The sequence below is a fragment of the Poecilia formosa genome, unplaced genomic scaffold (genome assembly GCF_000485575.1).
Source record: "Poecilia formosa unplaced genomic scaffold, Poecilia_formosa-5.1.2 Scaffold308, whole genome shotgun sequence".
Classification (NCBI taxonomy): domain Eukaryota; kingdom Metazoa; phylum Chordata; class Actinopteri; order Cyprinodontiformes; family Poeciliidae; genus Poecilia; species Poecilia formosa.
The window spans coordinates 611,765-627,988 of NW_006800247.1; the positions used below are offsets into that span (position 1 = coordinate 611,765).

Here is a 16,224-nt window from a genome sequence, read left to right on the forward strand (position 1 = left end):
AGTTTTAGTTAAAGTTCATAAGTTTTATATAGAAATAAACTAATTTGGAAAAAAAAATCTTTTGGCTATTGTTAATTTTTACTTATAAATTATTGTCATTTTTGTCCTTAAAATTACTAAATTTTTTACTTAACTTTATGTTTTTGTCCGTTTCATAATGTAATTTTTAAATATTAAATGATTGATAATTATATCACTTACTCAGTAATTGAGTAGACTTTTTACAAAATACATATTTACTCTTGAGTAATTCCTTGGACAGATACTTTTTACTTGAGCAAAAATATGTTCAAGAAGTGCTATTACTCAAGTACAATTATTGGGTACCACAATATCTGATTTTGTTTGGTTAATTCTGAGTACATTTCTTTTTATTACTACTTTTCTCAGTTATTTCAGAGATCATTGTGGGTTTTTTGATTATTAACAGAGGGGATATCGTCATTTTTACATAATTTTATGTAATTCTGAGACGCTCCACTTCCTCCAGATCGGCTTCAGTGCTTGAGTTACTTCCTTTTAAGTCTTCAAGCGAGCACAACTAAACCAGAAATAAATGTGACGACGCATAAATCAATCAAATCACAGGTCCAACATGTTTGTGCTCTGAGGACATTACATTCTGTTCAAGACACAAGACCCTCGAGCTTTTGCCTCTCATTCTCCAAGGTCGTTCTGCTCAGTTAAGTACAAATGTTTTATCACGTGGGCCAAAAAACAACAACCCCAGCCTAAAGTCAAGCAAATAAGGTAGTCAGATTTTTATTTATTTATTTATTTATTTATTTATTTATTTATTTATTTATTTATTTATTTATTTATTTATTTTCAAAATGGATATTTACTTTAGATCCAAAACTTGACATGATGGAGTATTAGGCCATTGTAGACTAACAAAAAATTTTACTTAAATAAAAAAGTAGTAAATTTCCACCAAAAAGGTCAGAAATTGAGATTAATCTCAGGAATTTTCTAAAAAAAAATTTAGAAAATTATTGACTTTTGAAATTTTTCTAATTTTTTGACATTTGAATCATTGAAATTCCCACGTTTTATTTTTTGTGGAAAATTTGAGTTTCTTGGTGGAAATTTGCAACTTTTCTATAAAATAATCTACAACTTGGCCTATTGGATTTCGCACGTTTGCTATTTTAAAAGACAGACAAATTTGTATCAATTATGGGGGCTGCATAGAATCAGTCCAAGGCCCACAAATGGTTCCCGGGCCACACTTTGGACACCACTGTTGTAGGGAACATAACTGCAATGCACATTATGAGCTAGAAAAGGAGCCTAAAACCTGAACAGCTGTAAGGATTTTAGCTCTTCAGAATGTTTTTTTTTACTGGATGTGTAACTGGGTTTTATTTTAACAAGATGTGATATTTATCTAAATTTGTCAGTTTGTTCTTTGAGTTTGTTTTGTTAAGAAGTTGTTTCTCCAGAAGTTGTTATTGGTGTAATAAGTTCTGTTAGGAGGCTCTTGACGGTTGGTGGTTACCATAGTAACCAGTAACTGACAGCTCCTCCCACTTTTTCTGTTGCCGTCTCCAACTGTGATATTTGTTGGGATCAGTTCTGTTTTCTTTACAAGTGTTATATTTTAACATATATTTTAGACAAATATAATCTTACACAGTGTTTCATTAGTAATTTTGCGATGTTTTGTATATGTCATTATTAATGTGCATTTTAGCTGTGTTTAATTTTACAATTGTTAGCCGGTGATAGCTGTTGTTAGCTGGTCATTGGGAGTTATTGCTCTGTAGTTTATTATATTTTACTTAATGTATAGAGGCAGAAGCTACTGGACTGATGTTAACCACCAACTTGATTTCCTCTTTTGTTAGAATAAATACAGTGAACCTGAGTGTGTCTGTTGTGAATTCAACCTACTGGACCTCAGACAAACATAGATGGGTTACAAATGCACATTCTTAGAGATTACTGCACATTCAAATTCTGCAAACGCGGAATCAACAAACAGACCTTCGCTGAACACTAACCTCACACTCTGATATCAAAAGTAGAGCAGAGGAAGACCATGAGATAGCAGAACATTGTCGGGTAGCTGTTTCCTCAATTCTTAAAGTAACCTAAGACCGTTACCAGAAGATCACTCATTATGAAAAACCTGCTGCCCTTTTGGACCTCAGTCCATTTTGTAAATATCCAACAGTCTAAATTGATGATGATAAGAGGAGGATAGAGTACCCAAAACATTTACTTAAGTAAGAAAAGCACTACTTCAACAGATTTTTTACTCAAGTAAAAGTAAAAAATAGTCATCCAAGAAATTACTCAAGCAAGAGTGAAAAAGTATTTGGTAAAAAGATTTCTCAAGTGCTGAGTAACTGATCAAAATTACATACTCAGACGGACCAAAAATATAAAGTTACATGGAAATTTTGCCATTTTAAGGATGATAATGACAATAATTCATATACGTAAAAAATAAAATCAGACAAAATAAGTATTATTACTAGTAATTATAATATAGCTATTGTTAATAATAAAAAATAGTTATTAATAAAATAATATATTTATTAGTAATGAAAATGACTAATGATAAGATTCGCCGATTAGAAGTAATAATTATATCACAATAACAATAATAACAATTGGTATTATTATTATTTTATAGTTATTAGTATTAATTATACTATTACTACTACTACTACTACTACTAATAATAATAATAATAATAATAATAATAATAATAATAATAATAATAATAACGACTACTATATATAATAAATGTGAATAAATGTAATAATAAATGTTCTGTTACAGGATGTAATTCCATGTTGTAACAAAAATACCTGCCTTCAAAATAAAGCATAAGTAACCACATTTTATGGCGCAAAGAATGACTTCATTTTAAAAAGTAACTTAATAACATCTTCTTTTTTCCTCATTTTAGTTGTATATAGATTTAATCTACTGTTATCAATAAACGCAGAGGGTTGTCATGAATAAATTAAGCAACTTTAATAAAGAGCTAAATTTATTTTTGAAGCTGTAACCGGAAGTTGTATAGCTGTAAAACCTGCTCTTATTCAGAAGACAGGAGGGAAACACGGCACTCTATCCGTGCTTCTGTTTATCCGGTTCATCCCCTCTGACTCGGAATGAACCAGCGTTGATGTCCGTCGCCGGGCCCGTTTAGCCGCCGTCACCCCCCGTGCCTTCGTGATCCTGGCGGGCCCGAACCACCCGCCATGGCCTCAGCGTTCCCCCGCTGCACATCTGTCAGACTCCCCATGTCTGTCGCCGTCATCCTCCTGCTGATGTCAGTGACCGCTGTGCAGTCCTCCCAAGGGGACAAGGAACCGGTGTACCGGGACTGCGTAAAGCTGTGTGTCCAGACGAACTGCACCGGAGCCCGGCTGCTGGGTTTCGAGTCCAGCCAGCCGCACTACATGGCGCTGACAGGTGAGCCGTTGCTGGCAGGTGATGGGGAAGCTAGCTTAGCTTGTTAGCTTTCTAACATTCAGCAGCATTATAATTATGATTTAATAATTAACCTACTTAAACTAGTTCAAGTAGGTTTTTATTCATTCCTCACTTGTTTTGTCCTTTTCACTTTCCCTAAACTCCTTCAGATAATATCTAGCAGGTTCGCACCACAAAACGTGACAAACTTGTTTTTCTGGTACAGAAACACCACCGTACAGCCATTGTGTTCCCTGATCGATTTTAAACAGGTTTGCACAGGATTTATCACCATTTTCTCCTTATTTTTTTTTTTAAATTGATATGATTATTTTTTGAAACTGTATAAGTTTGGTTAAATATTTTGGGAATCCTCATACAAGAATCCTCATACAAGATACCTAAAATACACCAGAGTGGCTCAAAATAATAATAATAATAATAATAATAATAATAATAATAATAATAATAATAATATAATTAACGGAGGTGGGCTCACCCAAAAACTGTACTCAGGTAAAAGTGTCACTACTTCATAAAAAAATTACTATAAAGCAAAAAAAAGTACAGTGTAGTAAAAATACTCTTAAAATAATTTATTTTTCAAAAAGGTTACTTAAGTAAATGTAATTGAGTAAATGTGACTTTTTGACAACCCATATCTGATAACTAATAAAAAAGAAAAAAAAAAGACTCCCAACTCTAGCTGAGTTAAATTGGCAAAATATAAGTTTATTTACGACGTCTAAAATTAGGGCAAAGTTAGGAATAAAAGTAGTAAGTACTGTATTAATAAAAGTAGTAATCATATTGAGAAAAATACAAAAAATGGTTAAATTAATAACTATTTATAACATGTATTGTATTTAGGCAGGGGCCACAATGAGATACCTTTTATTGGGTTTGAACAAAAAAATTAATCTATGACATTTTTAAAAGCATTTAGAATTCATTTAAAAAGGCTGCAAAATGTGCAATTTTTAAAAAATCAAATTAATATATTAATTGTCAGAATGATGCACTTCATTGTCTTCTCTGCGCCCCAGGTTGGACGTGTCGGGACGACTGTAAATACCAGTGCATGTGGACCACTGTTGGCCTTTACCAGGCTGAGGGATACAGGGTCCCTCAGTTCCACGGAAAGGTTTGTCTCAACACTGCAAAAAACTGTAAATATTACAGTATTTTTGCTCTAGTTTCTTCTGTTATCATCTAGGAAAACTTGAAATAACACAAAAATAACTTACAAGTAACTTTTTAGCAAGATATAGGAGTTTGTTTAGAGTCACAAAAACAAGTTTTGGTTCCAGAGGCAGGTTATTTTACCCTTAGGAAAACTTGAAATAACACAAAATTTACATTCAGGTAACTTTTCATCAAGATGGGGAGTTTGTTTTAAGGCAGTGATTCAATGATATAGATTAAAAAACAACTAGTTCCACTGGCATATTATTTTACTAATAAGACATTTCCCCTTGTTTTTCTAAGTGAAATAATCTGCCAGTGGAACTAGTACTCTGTTGCTAGGTTACAGGGTGGCCTTGGCAGGTGTTGCTAGGTAACGGCAAAGTGCCAGTTGACTATGAAATAATTTACCAGTGGAACTAGAACGTTTTCATCAATATTAAGGAATTATTCACTTAAAACAAGCTGCCATTTCTTGTTGAAAAGTTACTTTTATGTTAGTTTATCTTATTTCAGGTTTTCAAAGATATTTACTCTTGAAAGTAGATAAAAAATACTTGGTAATATTTGTATTTTTTTTGTAGTGAATCGTCTTTTTAACCAAAACATCCTTCTGGATCATCATTGCTATTATTATGGAGTCAGATTTAACATTTTCTTCCTTGCAGTGGCCGTTTGTGCGCATCTTGTGCTTCGAGGAACCTGCATCTGCGCTGGCGTCTCTGCTGAACGGCTTGGTCTGCCTGCTGATGATGCTGCGCTACCGGAGCACGGTGCCACGCCAGAGCCCCATGTACCACACCATCAACGCCTTCTCTCTGGTGAGTCCCAGGAAAACTACAGACAGGGCCGGACTGTAAAACGATTTGATCCATTTGTCACATTTTTAGTTTTTGAAGATTTAATTTCTGGAAAATATGGATTTTATGTGTTACACCAACACAAAGTAGAGGATTATTGTGAAATGCAAGTAAAAAATATTTTTTACACATAAAACTGAAATATTTTATAAATTAATAACATTTTGAAGATTAAATTTTTTGAAAAATTAGAATTTTTTTTTTCTTTCTTTCTTTCTTTTTTTTTTTTTAGCCAATTGACTCCTTGTCACCTCGCCCATGCCGGCCATCTTGTTTTACAACTGTGTTTTACAGCTTCTATTACTTCATAATATTACAAAAATGCAGCCATAGTAATGCCGTAATAAAGTTTTATGACAATAAAGTTGCAATCCTGCGAGATTAAAGCGTAAATATTACCAGAATAAAGTGGTAATATTTGGTGAATAAAGTAATAATTCTATCAGAACTTCTACACAAAAAATAGCAATAAATAAAATGAAGAATATTGAACATTTTGTAAAGTTATTGTTTGGTTTCCATCTTACAGAAAAGGCAATTCTTCAAATTTGAGTCACTGAGTCTGTTGATTCTTGAGCTGTTCATGTTAGATCTTAATAACTAGAAGCTTTTTTCATTGAAACAACTTTTTTTGTAGTTTTCTGGTAAAATCGCATCTTTGCTCTGCTAATATTCTCATAATTAAATAAATATCCTCGCAGGCCATCATACAACTCACAAAAGGGATGATTGAAATAAAAGCGTCTTTTTGAAAATATTTCCAATTTATTATTTTAGAAAATAAATCAATAAAAAGCAGAAAGTAGACCTGGCATTAAATTTGTTCATTTTCTTGTGTTTTGTTGTTCAGGTGTCACTGAATGCTTGGTTCTGGTCTACAGTGTTTCACACCCGGGACACATTTCTCACTGAGGTAATGCTTGACATGTTAACATGTCATGTTAAAACATAGATATAAAACTTTCGTTGTTAAAGCATTTATCTGGAAGAATCCGTAAGAATTATTCTGTTTAACTGCTAAACTGATCATTAGCACCCTAATATCTTCAGTTGAGGTCTTTGCTATTTGTTTTTCTGTAAAGTGCAGATCTTGAGATTAGTTTACCTCATCTGAAAATGAGTGTTACTAATTTAAAATCACCTTCCATTTCAGAAAATGGACTATTTCTGTGCAACAGCAGTGATTCTTTACTCCATCTACCTGTGCTGCGTCAGGTGAGCCGATGGTTTAATTCTGCTGCAAGTCCTTGAAATTGCTTGAATTTCAATATTAGTTGTTTTCAAGGTTTGGAAAGTCCTTGATTTTTGTATAAAGTCTTTGGAAGTCTTAAATATTCAAACTGCACAGTTTGGTAATAAAGTGCAATCTAACATTTGGTTAAAAGTGTAAGTTTGAAAAGTTTTATATACAGTTGAAACAAGATATTTGTACACCCGATTTAAAATAAATATATATTCTAACTCCCTGAAGTTAAATTATGTTGAACTTCTTTTATTTTAGATTAGTTGGAATTAATTTATGCTAAATACCAGAAATCTTGGCAAGAATTTTTTTAGAGATTTTACTCTTAACTTTCTCTGTACGTTAACACGATTTGTTTGGATTGTGTCCATGTAATTAGTTTTTATTATTTCTAATGGCTCAATGGCTTATTTATCTATGTAATTGAAATAAAAGTTAGCTTGTATTTTATGTGTTAAACAAATTAAATTGGGATTTTTTTTGTTAAGTTTGTCTTTAGTTCTTGGACCAGACAGTTGTGTGTGAGAGACATTTCAAACCATGAAATGTAGTTTTTTTCTTTAGTTTACCCAGGAATGTAAAATACAATCTATAACAAGACATTATTAGCAACAGCAATAAATTATATTTTATATTTATTAGTTTTTTGAAATTATATTTAACTTCGAAGTACCTTGAAAAGTGCTTGAATTTTACTGCCATTAACCCAGCTTAAACTGGCCTGAAAATATTGTAAGATCTTTTATTCCAATATATCTGCTGTTAATATTATCTCAGTAGTTACTGTATATCTCCCTCCTGTCCAGGACTTTGGGTCTGAGGCGGCCGGCCGTGTCCAGCATTGTGGGCGTTCTGCTCATCCTGGCCTTCACCTCCCACGTCTCCTACCTGACGTTTGTCAGATTTGACTACGGATACAACATGGCTGCCAACGTGTCCATCGGTACAACAAACACCCAATAAATCAGGTTCCATTGAGAGTTTCATGAGGTGGTTCTGGTTCTACTACTGTTAATTGGATTATTTCCAGATTTTATGGTTTAATAAAGGGCTTGTTAGGACTTTGTGTGATAGACCAACACAAATTGGACTTTAGTTGGGAGGACAATTATGGCTTTAAAATACATACCAAATTTACGTCGCTGTATTAGGTTTATTGTAGATAGAAAAAGAAGGAGTACATTTCTGTCAAAAGACTTACAAATTTTCTAGAGGCAACGAGGAAATTTCAGAGCTTCAAAACCTTGAAAAAAAAAAATCTGAATTTTTAAAATTAATCTCACAAATTTTGTGCAAAATCTTGGAAATTCAAAAGTCAAACGTTTTTGACTTTTGGAAATTTCCAGAGTTTGAGAAGTTGAAAGTTTTCTACTTTTCAAGATTAATTGTCTGCGTTTTTTTCCCCCTTTTTTTCTTTCCGAGTTTAATCTCAAAATTTCTGATTATTTTATTATTTTCCGATTATTATTTCAACTTTTGTAGCTTCTGCTTTAAATATCTAACTAGGGACGTGACCTTTCCTGTTTTATCCCAACTTTACTCCATGTCATTGTTTTTTATTTTTTAGCAGTTATGAGGCAAAGTGGCAGGACATTAAACTGCAGCTGTGCCAGTTACTCAACAGGTCGTTGCTAGGTAACCAAAGAATCAGTTGAGTTGCTAGGTAACCAAAGAGTAAGCTAGGTTGATTCTACCAACCTATGTTAGCTAGCCAGACAGAGTTTTGATTATATTTTATATATTAAATATTGAATATTCTATCAGATGTATTATGTATTGATATTGCTCATGTGTCTATTGTGATAATATGTTGTGATTGATTGATTGATTGATTGATTGATTGATTGATTGATTGATTGATTGATTGATTGATTGGAGAATGACTGTAGCGCAGCAGCTTTTTGTGGTTTTTTTGTGGTTTTTCTGTCTGCAGGCATGGTGAACATGCTGTGGTGGTTCTGTTGGTGCTGGCAGAACCGGCGGACTCTCCCCTACTGGTGGAAGTGTGGCCTGGTGGTTCTGCTGCTTCACGGCCTGGCCCTGCTGGAGCTGCTGGACTTCCCGCCACTGCTCTGGATCCTAGACGCCCACGCTGTGTGGCACCTCAGCACCATCCCAGTGTACTTCCTTTTCTACAGGTTGGTTTCTAGAGCTTCACAGGAAAGTTTAGGCTCAATTTCTTTTAAAATTGTTGACCTTCTGACAGCATTTTCTCTTTAAAAATAATAATATGTGAACATTTTAATAAATCCATGAATCTTTCAAAGATTACTTAAGATTAGTAACACTAATTATGTGATTAATTTAAGTTTTAATTTACAAGATAACAATTTCATTATTCATTTAACAGTTTTCACATTTTCAGGAATGTCACTTGAGTGTGGGCGGGGCTAAAACATAAGTCAAGGTGATTGGTCGGAAGTTTTGCAGGTTAACCAATCAGAAGTCAGTTGGGTAGTAGTGCATAACCTATGAAATATAATCAATAAAAATGTCCACATATATATTGAAGTTAATAAATTCAATTAATAAATCATTACTTATTATTTTAATTAAATTAGCACACATTTATTTAACAACTTATTTATTCAACTTTGTCACTTTTGTGACTTCATAACTTGGAACCGGCAATATTTGAATGTCAAGATTTATATGAATATTAGTTGAAATCTAAATCCTAATAATTACCTGATTTTGCTTTCGATTTTCTCCCAGTTTCCTGATAGATGACAGCCTCTATTTACTGAACACAGAGAAGCTGGGGGTTAAAGTTGAGTAGGAGGAGCGGAGCGCCTCTTCATCGCTCACAGAAGCCGCTCCGCCTCCCAGATGACGCTCACCACACCTCTGACTCGCATCAAAGTACACTTTGTTTACATTTTCTTTATTTGACATCCATATTTGTTTTACTTTGCCTTGCACTGCCATGGGTATTACAGTCTTATCACAAATCCACATTTTGAGACGCGTTCAAGGGGGGAAATACTTGAAAAGAAAAGAAAAAGAAATGCCTGAAACGAATGAATGAAACGAATCCCTTCACCTCTGAGAGAGAAAACTGTAGCACCAAAAATGGTGGCAGGTTGGTTTTATCAGCGCTGTGCCTGAAATGGGCTGCTGGACTCAGAGCGGTTCCCTCATATGGAGCCGCTGATTGTTCTGGAAAGGCGGGGAAGGCCGTTCCAGCTGACTGCTTTTTTTTTTCTCACTGTCACACCTTCACTTTTGTGCCTCTCTTGTTTCCATAGCTACCTTTGTTTGCTCTTGTTTCTGTTTTTTTTATCATCTGCCTTGTTTGATTTTGACCAGTTTTTATTTTGATCTTTTTTATTATTTTTTGGTGGGATATATTGTCATTCACCTGGACTGCCTTTTAGAGTGAGGAAAGGTTGATGTCGAAGAACAAAAAGGAAAGCAAGTTGCTGTGAATTTTACCAAATTCTGTGGTTTAGATGTGTGAGTGAAACCGAGTGCTCCATTGTTTATTTTCTGATTTATTATTTCATGTTTTTCTTTTAATTTATTGCTTCCCCACTGCAAAAACACAAAATCTTACCTAGCATTTCTAGAGCAAATATCTTAACATAAATCAAATAACAAAACTATAAGCTAGTTTTAAATGGCTTTTCAGCCAGATATAGGAGCTTATTTTGAGTAAATAAGTCTGTAATATTATTAAAACCAAACACTAGTCCCACTGTCAGATTTTTTCACTAAGATATTATTTTCTTGATAGAAGTGAAATAATTTACCAATGGAACTAACATTTTTTCCATCAATATTAAGGGATTTATGACTCAAAATAAGCTCCTAAATCTTACTTAAAAGCCAATTATGAGTGAGTTTTGTCTTATTTCAAGTTTGCTAAACACTAGATGCCAGACCAGGGGTGTCCAAACTGTGGCCCGGGGGCCATTTCTGGTCATTGGATTGATTTTGTGTGGCACAAATTTGGACCATCCAACTCTTTTTGTAATTTTTTTAGGCTCTTTTCCACGGCAAGTTTATATCTTCTTAAACAGAAAATGTTAAGTACAACACAAACATTTTTTTTATTTGAGTTATTCTTTTTTAATTATTATTTTGTTATTGCTTGTACCACAAACTTCTTGTGTGTTTTTCCTTTAAAACAGACTTCATCTAACCCATCCATTATATTTAGCTAAATACAGCAAAGGTTGTAAAAGAAAATAATTATTTTTGTTGCTGGGAATAAAATAACATTTTATAGGTTTATAAAATAGAAAAATAACACCAAAATAATAATAAATAATTATAGTTAAATAACTGTAAACAGTAAGGCAAATGTAATGCATTACATCAGGTAAAATAGAAAAAATTCACAATAATATTTTTGCATTTTTAATTGGGACGTTTCCAAACTCTTTGTGTAAAAAGTTTGGACTGCACTGTAACAGACCAGAAATACTTGGTAACATTTTGAGTTTTTGCAGTGCATGTTTCCTTCCTACATTCATGTTTGCTTGACACTTCCCCTCCATCAGCATGTTTCTTGCAGATATTCTTTATCTTTTATTTTTTCCCATTTGAAGTGAAAGTGAACTCACTCCCTCTCACATGTGCACTTTATGAGCCGAGTGTCCGTTTAAACGCCTTTTTGTGAGACAGTGAGGAGTGCAGGTGTGTTTACATGCTGCCTTTTCTGGACATTTTGTTGTTTTTGCCATTTAAAGCCTGTTTGTGTGTAAGAGAGCGATCATCTGAACTGTGGGAGCCAAAGAAAACCTCAGAGGAGCTGCTGATCAACAACTGCTTCAAAGGTTTAAAAGAAAATATTAGATCCTCTGGATGGCTGGAAGTGCCTCAACACAATAAATAAATATGTGACAACTGAAATAAAAATGAGAAAAATGCGTTGGATTCATAAAGAAACGTCTTTAAAATTAAACTAATCGTATTGAATATCCAGAATCTTATTTTTTTTCTTCTTTTTTAAATTATTTTGTATTTGTTGATCAGCGAATCATTAAATGAATTAAACTGCATTTCTATTGACAATCTAATTGTGGAATTTGATGTTTCAAAAATAAATTTCTTTAATGGGAACTTGTTTTTTGATACGTTTTGGTGAAGAGGTGATTATTAAACCATTTTTATTTATTGTTTTGAATGCATTGAAATTGGTTTATTTTACAAGACTGCAATGAAAACACTTTTTTTTTTTCAACAAATGATCAACAACCGAATGTTTCCACTGGTACAAACCATGAAGAAGAAAACGGGAAGTAGCTGGAGGATGACTGTGTGGCACAATTTTTTTAATGATTTATCACGTAAAGAGACTTATTCACATGTGATTTTATTTAAATTTCTTATGTGATGAAATTGTAAAAATGTTTTTTTTCAACATTAGCTGAATATTGCCAAAGTTTTTCTCCTATTTGTAATGGAAACACAGCTACAGGAGAACTCTAACATCTGATTGGCTAACCTAAACAAGTTAATTTAGTGTTTATTTACCTTCTGCATCAATAAGGGACATCATTTTAAAAATTCTTAATTATCTTATAGATTACTTAGAATTAGTAGTACTGTTTTTGTAATTATTTAATTGCTTTTTTATAATTTTCTGCTTCAGTACATCAACGAGATCTCTTGAATGTGGGCGGGGCTAAAATAAGTTGAGCTGATTGGTCAAAGTCAACCAATCAGACGTCAGTTGGATAGTAGTGCTTAACCTATGAAATATAATCAATAAAAAAGTCCACATTTATTTATTTAACAGCTAAGTTACTGATAAAATTGTCACTTTTGTGTATACATAACTTGGAACCAACAATATTTGAATGTCGAAATTAAAGAAATTTATATAAATATTTGTTGAAATCAAACTTTATTCAAAAAATAAAGATGTATTTGTGAAATTATAAATAAATAGTAAAACAAAAAACTCAGTTTTTAAAGGTGAAAACCCTGGAAGCAGCTCTGAGGTAATTCCCATACGTCATCTCGGTCTTCCTCAGTTGTAAACGCGTCTCTTTGCTGCCCCCTGCCTGCTGCCCTGTGCAACATCACCTCTTCCACTGAGCGCACTTTCAACAACCTCATATCAGATATTTGACCAAAACACTATAAAAATATGGATGTGGTTTAAATAAAAAGTGTTTGTTGATAAGAAACAGAGTTGTGTTTTTATTCTGTAAATAATTAGGAACTGTTGATTGTTGATTAATGGTGAGATTCTGGCTGAACTTTACAAAGACGGTAAGTTTAAAATGCTTTAATAAGTGCGATTTCTCTATTTATTGATTTTATTTCTATAAATATAAAAAATTATAAAGGTGATGCATGAGCATTTAAGCAAATTAAAATATAATTCAAAAGTTACTTCAGTAATTCTGTTCAAAACGTAAACATATCAAACAGATTTAATAACTGATATAATCCATGTGTTTATTCTGGCTTACAGAAAATAAAAAAATTAAACTGATTGGAATATTACATAAGACAAATAAAAAGGCATTTTAGTGGCTTACAGAAAATATATGCATTTATTTATATGGTTTAACGAGTAATTCAGCATTTGGAGTCCATATTTTTAAGCTCAACTCTTTGCTTCACAGTCCTCTCTGTTGTTTCTTTTTTCTGCTTTTGCAACTTTTCCTTTTAAAATAAGCATGCTTTTTCCTTCCACTGAACTTCCCATTAATATGCTAGGATACATTAACATGTAAACAACCAGCTTCTTTAGCGCTTGTTAGTGTCAGCAACAACTTTTTCTAAGCCAAAGGAAACAAAATTAACACAAAATAACTCTTGACATGTCTCACTTTGAATCTGAATAATACACAAATGTCCATTTTTGAATTTAATTACTGGAATAATTTCAATGATATTTGAATGCATTTACACCTGTAACTAACATGAAAACATTAAATGTTATTCAATGCTGACATTTCTGTTGAAGTGGTAGAGCTGTTGCCTTGCAGCAAGAAGGTTCTGGGTTCGATTCCCGGCCCCGGTCTTTCTGCCTGGAGTTTGCATGTTTTCCCTGTGCATGGTTGGGTTTTCTCCGGGTACTCCAGCTTCCTCCCACAGTCCAAAAACATGACTATCAGGTTAATTGGTCTCTCTAAATTCTCCCTAGGTGTGTGTGTGTGCATGGTTGTGTGTCCTGTCTGTCTCTGTGTTGCCCTGCGACAGATTGGCGACCTGTCCAGGATGACCCCACCTCTCGCCCAGAACGTTAGCTGGAGAGGCACCAGCACCTTCTGACCCCAATGAGGGGAAAGGGTGTACAGAAAATGGATGGTTGGATTTCTGTGGAAATTTTAAAAGTTTAGTCTGTGATTCTTCCTGTTATCAACTCAGATGTTTTATAAAGTTTGTTTATTTAGCATATAAAATTTTATATATAAAATGTTCTACTTACTTGGGATTTATTTACTTAAAACAATCTCCTGTATCCTTTTGAAAAACTACATGTAAGTTAGTTTGTCTTAATTCAAGAGAACTGAGATAATTTCACTAGAAACAAGGCAAAAATACTTGGTAAAATTTTGTGTTCAAAGATGATAATTTATTTAATTTCTCAGAAAAACAGCTGACCTTATGTGAAAAAGTAATTGAACGCTAAAGCTGTTTCCCCCACTCTTCCTGGCAGAATTGGTTTTGTATTCAAGCAATAGTAACCTGATCACTGCAAAAAATACAAATCTTATCAAGTGTTTTTCATCTAGTTTCTAGTGAAAATATCTTAATACGACAAAAAAAAGACAAAACTATCTTACAAAAAACTTTTTGTTTTAAGTGAATAACTTAATATTGATGAAAAAGTGCTAGTTCCTCTTGCAGATCACTTGCTTTACACTTGGCAGTTACCTAGCAGATTTAGCATAATTTTTTGTCTTTCTTTGTTGTTTACTAATGAGAAATTATAAAGTATGAAAAAATGGAAAAATATCTTGTTAGAAGTGAAATAATCTGGAACTAGCATGAAAATACTTACTTTATACAAGCTGCTTTGTCTTATTTAAAGAGTACTAAGACATAAATGAATAAATATATTATAAAATATAAATATTTTCATTTTTTGCAGTGTAAAGCTCAAGTAAATCATTTCACTGCTTGAAAGACGATCTAAAGTAATAATTCAGCCACATTTTGTGCAGAATAACTGTAGCCTGAGCGGCATCTCATCCTGTGAAAGCAGCAGGATTGTTCTCCTGTGTGGTGGAGAGAGGGGAGCTTTTTGTTCTGGAAGCTGCGCAGGAGGCCGGACTCTGACCCGGCCGGCGGTGGGAGGGCAGAGTGGACCGCCTGCCATGAATGGAGTTTATTCTTCCTCCTCCGACTCCTGATCTCCTGCCACGGCTGCAGAGCCTGAGAAAGCTGATGGAAATGTGAAGATGCTCCAAGAGGAAGGCATGTTGTGTAACCCGAGCGCCAGGAGAACAACCGTCTGAAGCTAATTCAGGAATACCTCACTCAGTTTTAACTTATAAAACTGGAACTGAACGGCCTTCACTTTACAGTCCCGTGTTTCCTAAATGCATCCCACGCACTGCAAAAACACAAAATCTAAGTGTTTTTGATTTAGTTTCTAGTAAATAACTTAGTTCGCTTGAAAGATGACAAAACTAAATTAAAAGTAACTTTTCAGCAAATAAAGGAAGCTTGTTTTAAATAACTTAACATTGGTGAAAAATACTTGTTAAACTGGCAGATTATTTCACTTAAAACATTTTCCCCACATTATAATTTAAATAATATGCCGGTTGAACTAGAACTTTTTCATGAAATATGTACCTCAAACAAGCTCCTGTTTCTTGCTGAAGTTAGTTTTGGCTCATTTCAAGTGTACTAAGATGTTTGCACTTGAAACTAGACCAAAAATAATTGGAAAGATTTATATATATATATTTATTTTATTTTTTGCAGTGTAGCATATTAGGGCTATTGATAGAGAACAACGGAGGAGGAAGTTTCTGCCAAAAAACTCAGAAATTTTTAAATTGACCTCAGAAATGTTTGGAAAGCAACTGGAAAGTTTTGAGTTTTGACATATTAAAATTTTGGGGTTTTGAATATTTACTGAAGTTCAAAGTTTTTAACTTTTGAAACTATTTCTTTAGCTCAGAAACATTTTTTCTCGACAGCTCTGAGATTAATCCCAGTTTTTCTTTTTGTTTGTTTTTTTCTGGCAATTTTTTTTTCTTCTGGAGCTCAGAAATTTCTGTTATTTTTATAGAATATTTCTGAGATTAATCCCAAAAATTTCAGATTTTTTCTTCAACACAAATTTTCAACTTTTGGAGCTCAAAAATATGAAACATTTTCGTCAAATTTCTGACAATCTCAACACTTTTCTAGCAAATTTTTAACTTTTCAAACTCAGAAAATGTCAAAATTTCCAAGTTTTTATTTTTTATAGAAAATTTCTTAGTTTTTAGCTGGAAATTTACTCCATTTCTCTTCCCTTTCTGTCCACAGTGACCCTAACATTCCGTCGTACATAGCCTTGGGTTTGTAGCATTTTTG

At 33.3% G+C, this 16,224-nt stretch overlaps 1 protein-coding gene across 1 annotated transcript; it reads left to right on the forward strand.

The window, feature by feature from the left end:
• The first annotated feature begins 3,033 nt into the window (after nt 1-3,033).
• Nucleotides 3,034-10,109, forward strand: pgap3 (post-GPI attachment to proteins phospholipase 3). Its single transcript, XM_007572807.2, has 8 exons — nt 3,034-3,435; nt 4,482-4,579; nt 5,289-5,441; nt 6,331-6,393; nt 6,634-6,695; nt 7,530-7,666; nt 8,657-8,861; nt 9,439-10,109. Exons 1-8 carry the CDS (start codon nt 3,222-3,224, stop codon nt 9,500-9,502), a joined length of 996 nt encoding a protein of 331 aa, XP_007572869.1. The 5' UTR covers nt 3,034-3,221; the 3' UTR covers nt 9,503-10,109.
• Nucleotides 10,110-16,224: the final 6,115 nt, after the last annotated feature.